This window comes from Photinus pyralis, unplaced genomic scaffold (assembly GCF_008802855.1).
Source record: "Photinus pyralis isolate 1611_PpyrPB1 unplaced genomic scaffold, Ppyr1.3 Ppyr1.4_LG1, whole genome shotgun sequence".
Lineage (NCBI taxonomy): Eukaryota > Metazoa > Arthropoda > Insecta > Coleoptera > Lampyridae > Photinus > Photinus pyralis.
Window position 1 is genome coordinate 22,908,814 of NW_022170249.1, and position 13,379 is coordinate 22,922,192.

Here is a 13,379-nt window from a genome sequence, read left to right on the forward strand (position 1 = left end):
CCATGCATGTTTGGTTAAAGAGGGCTAAATATTATAAAGTCGAAACTTTTTATTGAACGTGAGTGTAAAATTACAAAAATGCAATTTGGTCACAATTTATGACAGAAATGATTTTTGTTATTGAAAAAAGCACGTTAGAGACGCCTGACACTGATCTAAGTTATCACTTTCTACATAACGGTCATATCGCTGATCTATTTTGGTAATTAGCAGCTAAAATTAAAATTGAAAAAAAAATTGATAATGCCCTGGAAGTGGTATCTGTTTACAAATTAGTTAACAAAACAGCATGCCCTTATCACAAACAATTTTAGTCAGAAGCGTAACATTTCTCAACGTTTTAGATCTATTAATTAAGGCAATTGCATATAATTTGGAGAAATTCCGCTATCATCGACAAACAAGTTGCCTAATCTTCCCTATTTAAATAACTGTGTTTTCGTGCGCCTTATTCAGAGTAGTGCTGAACATCCAAATTTGTAAGTACCAATTCCTAACGCTTTCTCGAAACTAATTAAACTTTTGATTTAGATCATGAGGTTCATTGCGAAGCTATTGTTTCTGATTGGGTTGGCCACTGTGCAATCGAGCGACTGTAGCTATGACATTATGAGGGGTATTTCGTGTAGGGGCATACATTCATTGGATCAATTAAGGAAAGGTATTGATGAATATGTTGTGAAAGAAAAAGTGGCAATGGAAAATTTCGTTGGTTTGGAGCTCGAAATGAGCGACATGGGATTTCTTGCGAAGGATACTTTTGAAGGATACGAGCATTTGAAGAGTATAAAGTTTGTGGTCAGTAATATAACTAATATACCCAATGGATGCTTTAAAAATTTGAAGAATTTAGAGGAGCTCTACATTGGGTTTAGCACAATTTTGAAGAAGGGGCGTTCAGCGACATGTTCAATTTGAAAAAACTCGTAATTTTAGAAACCAAAGTACCACGTTTTCCCAAGAAGTCCTTTGTCGATATGCACGCTTTGGTTGAAATCAACATCCATTCCAACCATCTAGAAGAAATTGAAGAAGGTGCATTTGACAACTCCCCAAATTTATCCGAAGTTTACATTTTTGAAAATTCCGGAATCAATCTACCCAAGAACCTCTTTAAAAAGTTAGCGTTGCTCGAAATACTCTACCTTAACAACAACGACTTGGTTGAGTTAGATAAGGACACCTTCAAGGGGTTATCTAACCTAAAAACACTCAATCTGGCAAGCAATAAATTACCAACGCTATCCCCAGAAGTTTTTCACGACCTAAGCTCCTTGGTAGAGTTGGACTTGATGAATAATGGCATAAAAAATATCGATGAAGGCCTATTTGCCAACCTAAAAGCCGTTAAGAAAGTCGACTTTTCCATGAACAAAATCGAAAGCTTGCCGAAGGATCTCTTCAAGAATAATCCGGAAATAAATACCATCGACCTTTCGGATAACGAATTTAACAAATTAGGCGACATTTTCGTGGGACTTTCGAAACTGACCAGTGTTAGGCTGAGTAAAAATGAATTGGAATTAATTCCCGATGGCATCTTTTCTGGACTTTCTCAACTCTCCATGCTCGACCTTTCCGAAAACAAAATCAAGACAGTCACATCGGGGATGTTTAAAGGTTTAAGCGGCTTGGAAAATCTGGAATTACACTCAAACACAATGCACACGATTGAATCCTCGTCCTTTGATGAACTAACTGCGCTTACCAACTTAAACCTCGAGAAGAATAAACTCAAGTCACTTCCGTCGGGATTATTCGACAAAAACGTGGAGCTGGAGGCACTACATCTAAGGGAGAATGAGATAACGGATTTGAAAAAAGGAATCTTCGACCACTTGTCCAAGTTAGTACGTTTAGATTTAGAAGATAACAACATTGAGCAATTCGAATCCGGCATATTCAAAAACCTGAAACAACTCCGGACTTTCTACTTTAGTGACAATAAATTACACAGTATCACCCCAAAGATGTTTGAAGGCTTGAGTTCGCTGCCGTACTTGCATATTACAAAAAATCCAATTAAGAACATACACTGTGAAGCCTTTGAAGATTTATCGTCCCTAACCTCTCTGACAATCGAAGATATTCACTTTGATACCTTCACTCCTACCTGCTTCTCTAACGTGAAAACCTTGTCCGCTTTAACAATTGGCAAATCCAAACGAAATATGTTGAAGAAAGGAGATTTCGCCAAGATGGAGAACTTAAAATTCCTCTTTCTGGATGACGATCACATCAAGAACATAGAGCCAGGTACCTTCGAAGGACTTGCGGAACTGGAAACGTTGTCAATGAAAGAAAATCACTTATCTGAAATCAAACGCGATATGTTCACCGGCCTTGCAAAGGTCGACGTGCTAATCTTGAGCGATAACAAAATTTCATCGATTCACTCCGATACCTTTGAACTGTTTCCAAACCTGGAAACTTTGAACTTAGATTCTAATAAACTCCATAAGCTCAATGGTGACGAATTTGCCACAATCCCAAAATTGACCACCTTGGACTTATCGCACAACGCAATCAAGAACTTACCGTCCGACATTTTCAAAACACTAACATCGCTTAAGGCGCTAAAGCTAGATTTCAACAAACTTAAAGAGCTAAAAAAAGGTTCCATACCCTCCGTACCTCATTTGCAAGCCTTGACTTTGTCCGAAAACGATATTGATGAAATCGCACCCGGTACCTTTGAGGATTTCAAGTCGCTCGCCTATCTCGACCTGTCTAACAACACCTTGAAGCACATTACATCCGACACATTCAAAGGACTGACAGGTCTAGTTGCACTTAACCTCCGTCACAATAAGATCGCCGACTTAAACCCAGACGTCTTCGATAGTCTTCATGAACTCAAACAGGTTACTTTGGAAGGTAACAATCTGGATGACTCCGCCCTTGAGGCATTTAGGAAGAAGTACACCGGACCGGAAATGATACCTTATTAAACGCTTTGTAACTCTCATACTAATAAAGTTTTGGATTTGGATTTGTTTTGTAATTGTTAAACCTGTTTTCCGCTGTCGCCAATCGATTTCTACGAGTTCAAGGATCAGTGCTATTGAATATGAGCCGGATTAAAAATCTGGTTTCCGAAAGAGAGCTGAGTGGCAAAAATTCCCCTGTACTGAAAATCGTATGCGATTCTTCGTATCTATTGTTTTAATTTATTTACCCGGAAACTTGTACAGTAAGGGATGTATACATACAGGGTGACAATTTGAAAACGTACCACCCCTCATATCTTAGTAAATAAAGGAGATATTTAAAAAAATCAAAATCCGTTTCGGTAATTCGGAGGGGGAATCACAATGACATAGTTGGCGACGCACCCCCTCCAACCCCCTGCGCCCCAGCCACCCCAACTTTTAAATCTTAAATAGTGACCCCCATGTGTGATACGTCGTTGGAAAGCTCTGAAAAAATGCTTTTCAACCATACCAAATAGCATTACATTTAGGTTAGTAATTATCGTGCAAATCAAAAAATAAACATGGAAAATCGTATTTAACTTGAACTTCCAAAGCCGACTTGACAGCAACTCATTTTTGATCGCCAGTTATAATCTATTCTCAAACTCTTGTCGAACCTTTTCAAATGTTGGTTTTACAATATTTCGACATTCTTGAATTATTCTCTGTCTTAGTTCGTCTATGTTCGCCGGTTGCGTTTTAAATACGATAGATTTCAAATGTATCTTATTAGTTTATTTTTTGATTTGCACGATAATTACTAACCTAAATGTAATGGTATTTGGTATGGTTGGAAAGTATTTTTTCAGAGCTTTCCAACGACGTATCACACATGGGGGGTCACTATTTAAGATTTAAAAGTTGGGGTGGCTGGGGCGCAGGGGGTTGGAGGAGGTGCGTCGCCAACTATGTCATTGTGATTCCCCCTCCAAATTACCGAAACGGATTTTGATTTTTTTAAATATCTCGTTTATTTACTAAGATATGGGGGGTGGTAAGTTTTCAAATTGTCACCCTGTATAATACCATCGTTCTTAATTTTATTGGATTGTGTTCTTTGCGCACATGAACAAAAATCCTTGACGCACCTTATATAGCAGATACAGAAAAGTAAATCATTATACGCTTCTGGTAATTTCGTTTAAGTGTAAGTGATCCTTGAACATATTTCAAATTAAGAACATTCACTATTGAGATGGTACCAGAATGCAGAGCTTTTGATTTAAAATTCTCTTTCAGATTGTAGATATTTCTGCGTTGTACAATACAGGGTGTCTTAAATTGAGTAGGAAAACATGTTATTATTATGCTTACGGATTCGGTTAAATTGGCAAAGTTGTGTAGTTTTTGATTCTAATGGATATTCCGATGCGATATTTTGAAAAAAGGGAATCGTTTCGTAGATAATTGGAAAAAAGTCAAAATCGACATTTTTAAAAAGTTCAACCATGTATAACAAATTATCATTCAAGTAACAAATATATGGGTAAAATTACAATTTTCTTTTTTTTTTCTTCCTAGTTGGCCATGCTGGAAACAGCAAGCAATTGACATTTTGAATTGTTACCATTGTCTGGCCGGCCAGTAGTTTTATTAAAGAATTAATTAACATAATAAAATATAATCACGGATTTTAAAATTACAGCAAATGATTCCATTATTAACTAAGCACATGTGGCACCGTTTAGCTACTGCAGCAGCTGTACCTTGCGCAATGTATTCCTATTAAACAAATGTTACATTGTAAAATGACAATTAGGCCTCTATGCTAGTTTTGTTTCCATAGCCAACTATGAAGGAAAAAATGAAAATTGTAATTTTACCCATGTTTATTATTTGAAAGATAACTTCTTATACATGTTTGGAAAGAGAAAAAAAACTGTATTAAACTTAATAAAATCCAATATGGAGTCTATTTAAAATAAACGTGGAAACAAATATAGCAAACGAGCTCCTGAGTATGGCTATAGCATGCGCAAAACCAAATTTTGTCACTGGTATTAGATTTGGTTTTGTTTCAAGTGTATATGTATCAAATTTCGTTTAAATACCTTCATAAATAAAAAAGTTTGCAATTCGGTTCATAAATGGCCGGGCGAAATGGGCATTGTGAATGTTGATCGATTAGACTCAACTTTTGGAATTACGTATTATATGGTTAGAGCGATGCCCATATTGAATTTCATGCAATTCGGTTCATAAATAGCAGAGATGTCAAAAGGGCATTCCTTATTTTTTGACCTACATTGCCAATTCCCGAACTCCTATCTAAAAATTTGATAAAGAATCAGAAAAAAATTTCATTGTAATTGGTCTACTCGTTTTCGAGATATCGGCGTGCGAACTGACGGACGGACAGAGGGACAGACAACACAAAATTATAAACTGGCTAGAAGCTCGTTAATAAGAAAGTTGCAACTTTTATTTGAAATTTTTGTGATAGCTCTCTTTGTTACTAAAATATTTGAACTTATTAAAAATGGCGATTTTCACTTTTTTCCAATTATCTACGAAACGATTTATTTTTTCAAAATATCGCATCGAAATATCTATCAACATCAAAAACTACACAACTTTGCCAATTTAACCGAATCTGTCAATAAATATAATAATATCACATTTGATGTTATCCTACTCAATTTAAGACACCCTGTACACACTCGAGTGCAATAAAAAGCTTCCACTTATTAATCATTAGTTAATTCATGAAGCATACAGGGCCGGACTGGACAGGAGGGATACCGGGAGATTTCCCGGGGGGGCCTAAATTCGATGCTTAATATTGTTATTAATAAGTAAATGCCTATTATTACAGTAGAAACTCGATTATCTGGGCATTGGTTACATGGATTAACCGCTAATCCGGATTTTATTTTGAACAGGTATTAAAGAGAAAGGATTTACGGTAAGATTTAAAGAAATCCTCTACTTTTCGAAACAAGAATTTATCTATGTTTTGTATTTTGTGTTAAAACGTAAATTTCCGAATAATTTTATGGCACGATAAAATATTGTTACGCAGGACCTTTACCTATAAATAATCCTTTCAGGATAATACACTAATAAGCGTAAACCCAAAAATTTCTCCTTTCCACTGGAACGACGGCACTGCATAGTAGGTATAACTTCTATTGTGCTTCCACTCTCACAGTCTCTGCCCCTCTGTTTCGGAAATATTTAGAAAGATAAAATGACGGCTAAAAGCTTAGCGCCCTTGTGTATACTCAAAACTTATACAATTTTGTGTACAAATTGGGGAAGACCATTTCATACACTGAACACAAGTAGATGGATTAGCCAGTTAAAATTTGGAAGAAAATTGATTTTTTTGAAAATATTTGGGTTAGAAAAGAAGTATTTAAGACTGGCGAAATACTATGTAAGATCCCAGTTCATTTAGCCCCCATTCCCATCCGCAACCAAAAAGGCGCAAAAATTTATTTTGCAAGTTTGTGACCTTCCCACTCCCCCACGTCACACTGGATGGCTAGATTATTGAAATGTACCCTTTTCAACACGTAGTCAACCCACTTTACTTTAATCTGACGCGCTCCAGTAATTGCAAAATACCCTATTGGATTCCCCTACTATTGGTTAAGCGTTCACTGAGCCCCACCAAATATTTCTCAAACCAAAAAGACACAAAAGTGCAATTAATCACAATCTAATCGCCTATTACCGTCGTCTCAACATACAAAAGTGCAATTCTTGGAGAACTGAGGATTCACTTAGCCCCCTTTTGATTTTTCTAAATAATTTTGAAATCAGAAAAGTACCAACCGTAGAAGTTTTAAAGAAAAATAAAACATGTCCATGTTACTGTTACCTTGAAATAATTAATGTTATTTATTTTATCAGTTATGTGTGGTAACAGTTGGCTCCTACACAATTTCCCGGAAAAAATCCTTACCTATAGGGGGCCCTTTTAAAAGTATTTCCCGGTAGGAATTTACAAACCAGTCCGGCCCTGGAAGCATACAATATTTAACGTTAACCCTATTTAACCAAACATATAAGTAGTAAGAAAGGATCAACCACTAGAATTGATTTCATGACCTATTGCATTGTTTGCGTCACTATTTCCCATTCTTACCATCCGCACGTTAGTAAATGCATTGGGGTAAAAAATGTTCGCCCATTTTTTTTACGAAAATACACGTTTTGAAGCACCAGGAACCCGAATTAAACAAAATCTCGACGATGTCGGTCTGTCTGTTGCTCCGACTGTACTCTCGTTTCCGGCTGAACCGATTGGAACTAAATTTGGCACATATTCTTAAACATAAAAGCGTAGAATCGACCATGAGCAAGTGTGCGGGTGTCCTCTGTGCTAGCCACAGCAAATTTTTTCTTTTGAACATTTGTCTAACAGGTCAACCTTTATGACAGATAGAAATTGGTATCTGTTTGTTTATGAGACTTTAAATTAATTATTGGCGCGTTTAAAAAAATGCGTCCGTCCCTCTGTCCGGACCCACTTCTTCTGTGTTAAACTACGTGTAGGGGAATGATCCTAGAGTCCTGGATTTTTAGCGCATTTTTGAAAAAAATACGCTATTATATTCGTTATTGCTGACAGGCCGGCTGTCCGCGTGAGTTCTCCACAACTACAATAGCTAGAGAATTCAAATTTTCACTAAAAGCTTTCTGCTATAGTGTAGATGTGCAGGCACTAGTCTATTTTGAGTTAGATTACTTGTGAGAACGATAATTGAAGAAAATAATTTCGATATGGGTTTCGGAGGTGCTATAATTTTACCGTTAGATAGCGCTACCAGTATAAAAACTTATTATTTACTTTGTGATTTGTTTTACAAAATGAAGACGTACGTCAATTGGAATTAAATAAAATTAATTATTTAACGCAGCCAAAATTACTCGTGAGATCGATAATTTTAAACTTCGCTAATAAAATACTGACCTGCATTACCAAAAATGCGCTTTAATCATGCATATGCTGATTTACAACTTGTTTACAATAGGTAGCCTATAGTTTGAAGTGTAAAACTTTGTTGTCTTAAGGGAGCCCCCACTCCCCTCCCACCCGTGAATGATTTCCTCAGATCGTGCATAACTTTTACATTGAACAACAAATTGGTTTCAGATTTTGCATACGCATGCCTTTAATGGCGCCAAGTAGACTTTTTCAAAGTGGGGGGAGGGGGCACATGTTTAACGATCCATGGTATTCTAATGAAAAGTCGCAAGGCAACATTAATCGTCTGGACGAAACATATCGATTGGTGAAATCGAAACGAATATCTTGATAACAAAGTGTCGAAAGAGGGTACTCATAAAGAGCAAGTGGAACGTCTAGACGGGACACATCCACTGGTGATGTCGAAACTTTCAAAGTAAATATCTACAGAACGGAGTGTCAGAGGAGGGTACTCTCAAAGGGCGGCCTTTAAATATTTATGTGTAAAGAACACCCTCAACATTAATAAATATCCCACGTATTCCATTTGTATCGTTTTCCTTGGTTTTTTTAGATTAGTAAAACTATACTAAAATAATTAGAGTACATTTTTTGTGTATGCTCTCTTAAAACTTGAAAGGATTAGTTCGACACGTTTTATTGCATCTGATGAGTGTATATTAAAATTTATTTTGGTACGTAAAGATCACGTAGGGACAATTTAGTTTACCCAAAATGGTCCTTAAAACTTCATTTTCATGCCTACTTTCTGTCAGGAAATTTTAGTTTCCATGACAGAGGCAGAGCAGACTACGTTTCCTGCCACTTGTCACTATACGGCCGCTACTGTCACTTTACGCATCTGTGACATTGCTAAACGTCTATAATGACTCCCTGTCATCACTGACAGATTGACATTAATCAAAAGTTCTATATAAAAATTGAAATTTTATAATAAAATACGATTTCGGGTAAAATTTAATACAAAACTCGTCAGTAAAATGACATTACTTGACTAGGAAATTAAAGTACTCGCAGTATTGTGTCACTTTCCGGACTTTTATGTAAATAACTATTGTTACTAAAAAAAAGTGATATTTTCGGCTACGGCAAGTAGAGGAAAACCGTCGGTAAAGTTTGAAAACCATAGAGGTTAAAATTTAGTTGTGGATTATACTTTATATTGTCAACTGAATTTGAAGCTGTTGAACAGGTTGATATAAAAAATTAAAGTACAAGAATTAAATTCAAATTTTACTTTCGGGTCTTTTGTTCGAAATAGCAAAATAAATTAACGAACCTCACTATAACACGCGTTTATTACATAATATGCAGGGAATTTTTCTTACAAGTACATACAGGGTGAATAAAAAGTAAGGAACATTGATGATGGGGCCGTTACTATTGATCATATCAAAAAATGTTGTTAATAGAAGTTGAATGATTAAATATTTGCCACAATCTGACGTCATAGTTTCAGAATGGCTAGAACCTTTACATACAGTTCGTCAATTTAAACTCTGAACATACAAATGTCCTATGTTCAGTTCTTAAATATACAAGTAAACGCCTGATAGTTTATAGTTATGCAACTCTACTTATCATTTTTTGTTGCTTTTGTATTTTATTAAGAATATATAATTAATAATTTTAATTTAATAAATCCAGATTTTGACATTTATCGAAAAACATTTGAAAAAGGTGAAAGTAGGTAAGATTTGTTGCATACCTTAAATGGTGTATTTGACTTGCATATTTATGAAGTGAACATAGGAAATTTGTATGTTCAGAGTTAAAATTTACGCACTGTATACGCACGGACAACGAACAAACAATGTATACCTAGTTGCACACCATACGCCACGATGGCTAGGACCCAAGTTGAATAATCCCGCTCGAAAATTGCAGGTCTGGATTCAGTTTCTAAGACTCATGTATTTTATTTATTCTGCTGGCGCAAAATTTGGAGTGCAAGTAGGTTGGTATGGGGAATCGAAAACGTGAATTTGAGTTTTTGAGGGTGTCAAAAGTTTAAAAGAGCCATGACGGCTTGAAATTTTTTTTTTCATTTTTTCGTATACACAGGCGAAAGTTGCTTTAAAAAATTGATTACAGTTTTTTTGCGAGTTTCTTTGGTTTTGAAAAGTACTATTTCATTTATTTTTGTAAATTTGCATTTTTCTTGAAGACTAAGCACCATAGCGAAAAGTGTTAGATACAAAAAAGACGAGCTCTAAAAAAGTGTTATAAACTTTTTACCTACGTCGCCGTCGGGTTAAAAACCAAGGTGCCAGAAGCCACTTTCTAAATCCACTATGCCTATGTTGCAAGTACTACTCATCAAAGAGTCAAGTCAGGAGTTTATCTGACAACTAGTTATAAAGGTGATCTAAGTAAGTATTCTAAGCATCGCTTTTTACTTAGTGTTCATTACGTCGACCTACTTTGATAATTAGCAATTAAAATTGATAATAACCTGGAAGTGGAATCTGTTTACAAATTTGTTAACAAAACTTCATGCCTTTTATCACAAATAATTTTAGTTAGAAGCGTAGCATTTCTCAACGTTTTAGATAAGAAATACATTTTAATTAACGCAATTGCAACAATTTGGCGAAATTCTGCTATCATCGACAAACAAATTGCCTAATCTTCCCTATTTAAATAACTGTTTTCGGGCGCCTTATTCAGAGTTGTTTTGAACATCCAAATCTGGTAAGTACCATTCCTAGCGCTTTCTTGAAGCTAATTAAACTTTTGATTTAGATCATGAGGTTCATTGCGAAGCTATTGTTTCTGATTGGGTTGTCCACTGTGCAGTCGAGCGACTGTAGCTATAACATTAGGAGAGGTATTTCGTGTAGGGGCATACATTCATTGGATCAATTAAGGAAAGGTATTGATGAATATGTTGTGAAAGAAAAAGTGGCAATGGAAAATTTCGTTGGTTTGGAGCTCGTAGGTAGCGACATTGGATTTCTTGGACCGAATACTTTTGAAGGATACGAGCATTTAAAGCGTATAAGGTTTGCGGTCAGTAATATAACTAATATCCCCAATGGATGCTTTAAACATATGAAGAATTTAGAGGAGCTACACATTGGGTTTAGCACAATAGACAACATTGAAGATGGGGCGTTCAGCGACATGTTCAATTTGAAAAAACTCGCAATTTTAGAAACGAGAGTACCACGTTTTCCCAAGAAGTCGTTTGTCGATATGCATTCTTTGGTTGAAATCAATATCCATGGTAACCATCTAGAAGAAATTGAAGAAGGTGCATTTAACAGCTGCCCAAATTTAGTCCAAGTTTACATTTTTGAAAATTATGGAATCAATCTTCCAAAGAACCTCTTTGAAAAGCTGACGTTACTCGAAATACTGCACCTTAACAACAATCACTTGGTTGAGTTAGATAAGGACACCTTCAAGGGGTTATCTAATTTAAAAACCCTCCATCTGGAAAGCAATAAATTAGCAACGCTATCTCCAGAAGTTTTTCACGACCTAAGCTCCTTGGTAGAGCTGGACTTGATGAATAATGGCATAACAAATATCGATCAAGGCCTATTTGCCAACCTAAAAGCCCTTAAGAAACTCCAGTTTTCCATGAACAAAATCGAAAGCTTGCCGAAAGATCTCTTCAAGAATAATCCGAATATAGATACCATCGACCTTTCGGATAACGAATTTAACAAATTGGGCGACATTTTCACGGGGGCCTCGAAACTGACTAGTATTAAACTGAACAAAAATCAGTTGGAATTAATTCCCGATGGCATCTTTTCTGGACTTTCTCAACTTTCGACGCTCGACCTTTCCGAAAACAAAATCGAGAAAGTAACATCTGGGATGTTTAAAGGATTAAGCGGCTTAGAAAATCTGGAATTATACTCAAACAAAATGCACACGATTGAATCCTCATCCTTTGATGATCTAACTGCGCTTTCCAACTTATACCTCGAGAAGAATAAACTCAAATCATTTCCGTCGGGATTATTCGACAAAAACGTGGAGCTGGAGGTACTACATTTAAGGAAGAATGAGATAGCGGATTTGAAGAAAGGAATCTTCGACCACTTGACCAAGTTAGTACGTTTAGATTTAAATGATAACAAGATTGAGCATTTCGAATCCGGCATATTCAAAAACCTGAAACAACTCCGGACTTTCTACTTTAGTGACAATAAATTACACAGTATCACCCCAAAGATGTTTGAAGGCTTGAGTTCGCTGCCGTACTTGCATATTACAAAAAATCCAATTAAGAACATACACTGTGAAGCCTTTGAAGATTTATCGTCCCTAACATCTCTGACAATCGAAGATATTCACTTTGATACCTTCACTCCTACCTGCTTCTCTAACGTGAAAACCTTGTCCTCTTTAACAATTGGCAAATCCAAACTAAATATGCTGAAAAAAGGAGATTTCGCCAAGATGGAAAACTTAAAATTCCTCTTTCTGGATGAAGATCACATCGAGGACATAGAGCCGGGCACCTTCGAAGGACTTGCGGAACTGGAAACGTTGTCAATGAAACAAAACCATCTATCTAAAATCAATGGAGATATGTTCGCCGGGCTTGCAAAAATCGAAAGGCTAATCTTGAGCGATAACAAAATTTCATCGATCCACTCCGATACCTTTGAACTGTTTCCAAACCTGGAAACTTTGCGCTTAAATGCTAATGAACTTCATAAGTTCAATGGTGACGAATTTGCCACAATCCCAAAATTGAGCACCTTGGACTTATCGCACAACGCAATCAAGAACTTACCATCCGGCATTTTCAAAACACTAACATCGCTTAGGTCGCTTAAACTAGATTCCAACAAACTCAAAGCGCTAAAAAAAGGTGCCTCACCCTCTGCACCTCAATTGCAATCCTTGACTTTGTCCGAAAACGATATTGACGAAATCGAACCCGGTACCTTTGAGGATTTCAAGACGCTCGCCTATCTCGACCTCTCCAACAACACCTTGAAGCACATTACATCCGACACATTCAAAGGACTGACCGGTATAGTTGTACTTAACCTCCAGCATAACAAGATCTCCGACTTAAACCTAGACGTCTTCGACAGTCTTCATGAACTCAAACAGGTTACTTTGGAAGGTAATAAGCTGGATGACGCCGTCATTCATGCATTTGAGAAGAAGTACCCCTTACCAGAAATTATACCCTTGTAATTCTTATAAGTACTAATAAAGTTTTGGATTTGGATTTCTTTTTTTAATTGCTAAACCCGATCGGGCGAGTAAAAAATGGGATCGCTGCTTCGATCGATTGGTCATCCTATGTTTGCGTGAGGTGGCGTGCTATACACGGTGTCTATTTTTCGAGTGCCACTATGGGGATCTCGCTTACCTTTAGAGATAGAAAGTTGGTTAAATGGGGGCAAAGTTGGGAATTTCCCTGCTGAATAACCATCTGAAAAGAAATTTAAAATATCATCAATAGTTCTGAAAATATCGCAAAAAAA

The 13,379-nt window shown here is 36.4% G+C and overlaps 1 protein-coding gene across 3 annotated transcripts; it reads left to right on the forward strand.

Moving 5' to 3' along the window:
- Positions 1-394: 394 nt before the first annotated feature.
- LOC116159354 (insulin-like growth factor-binding protein complex acid labile subunit) lies at positions 395-13,120 on the forward strand. 3 transcript variants are annotated; one of them, XM_031472316.1, is made up of 3 exons: positions 395-479; positions 532-869; positions 10,998-13,120. In XM_031472316.1, exons 2-3 carry the CDS (start codon positions 535-537, stop codon positions 13,084-13,086), a joined length of 2,424 nt encoding a protein of 807 aa, XP_031328176.1. In that variant the 5' UTR covers positions 395-479; positions 532-534; the 3' UTR covers positions 13,087-13,120. The 3 variants fall into 3 exon arrangements, with proteins under 3 accessions (XP_031328176.1, XP_031328177.1, XP_031328175.1); XM_031472317.1 differs by having other exon boundaries at positions 532-864; positions 10,993-13,120; XM_031472315.1 differs by lacking the exons at positions 395-479; positions 532-869 and adding an exon at positions 10,498-10,608 and having other exon boundaries at positions 10,660-13,120.
- The last annotated feature ends 259 nt before the right edge of the window (positions 13,121-13,379 follow it).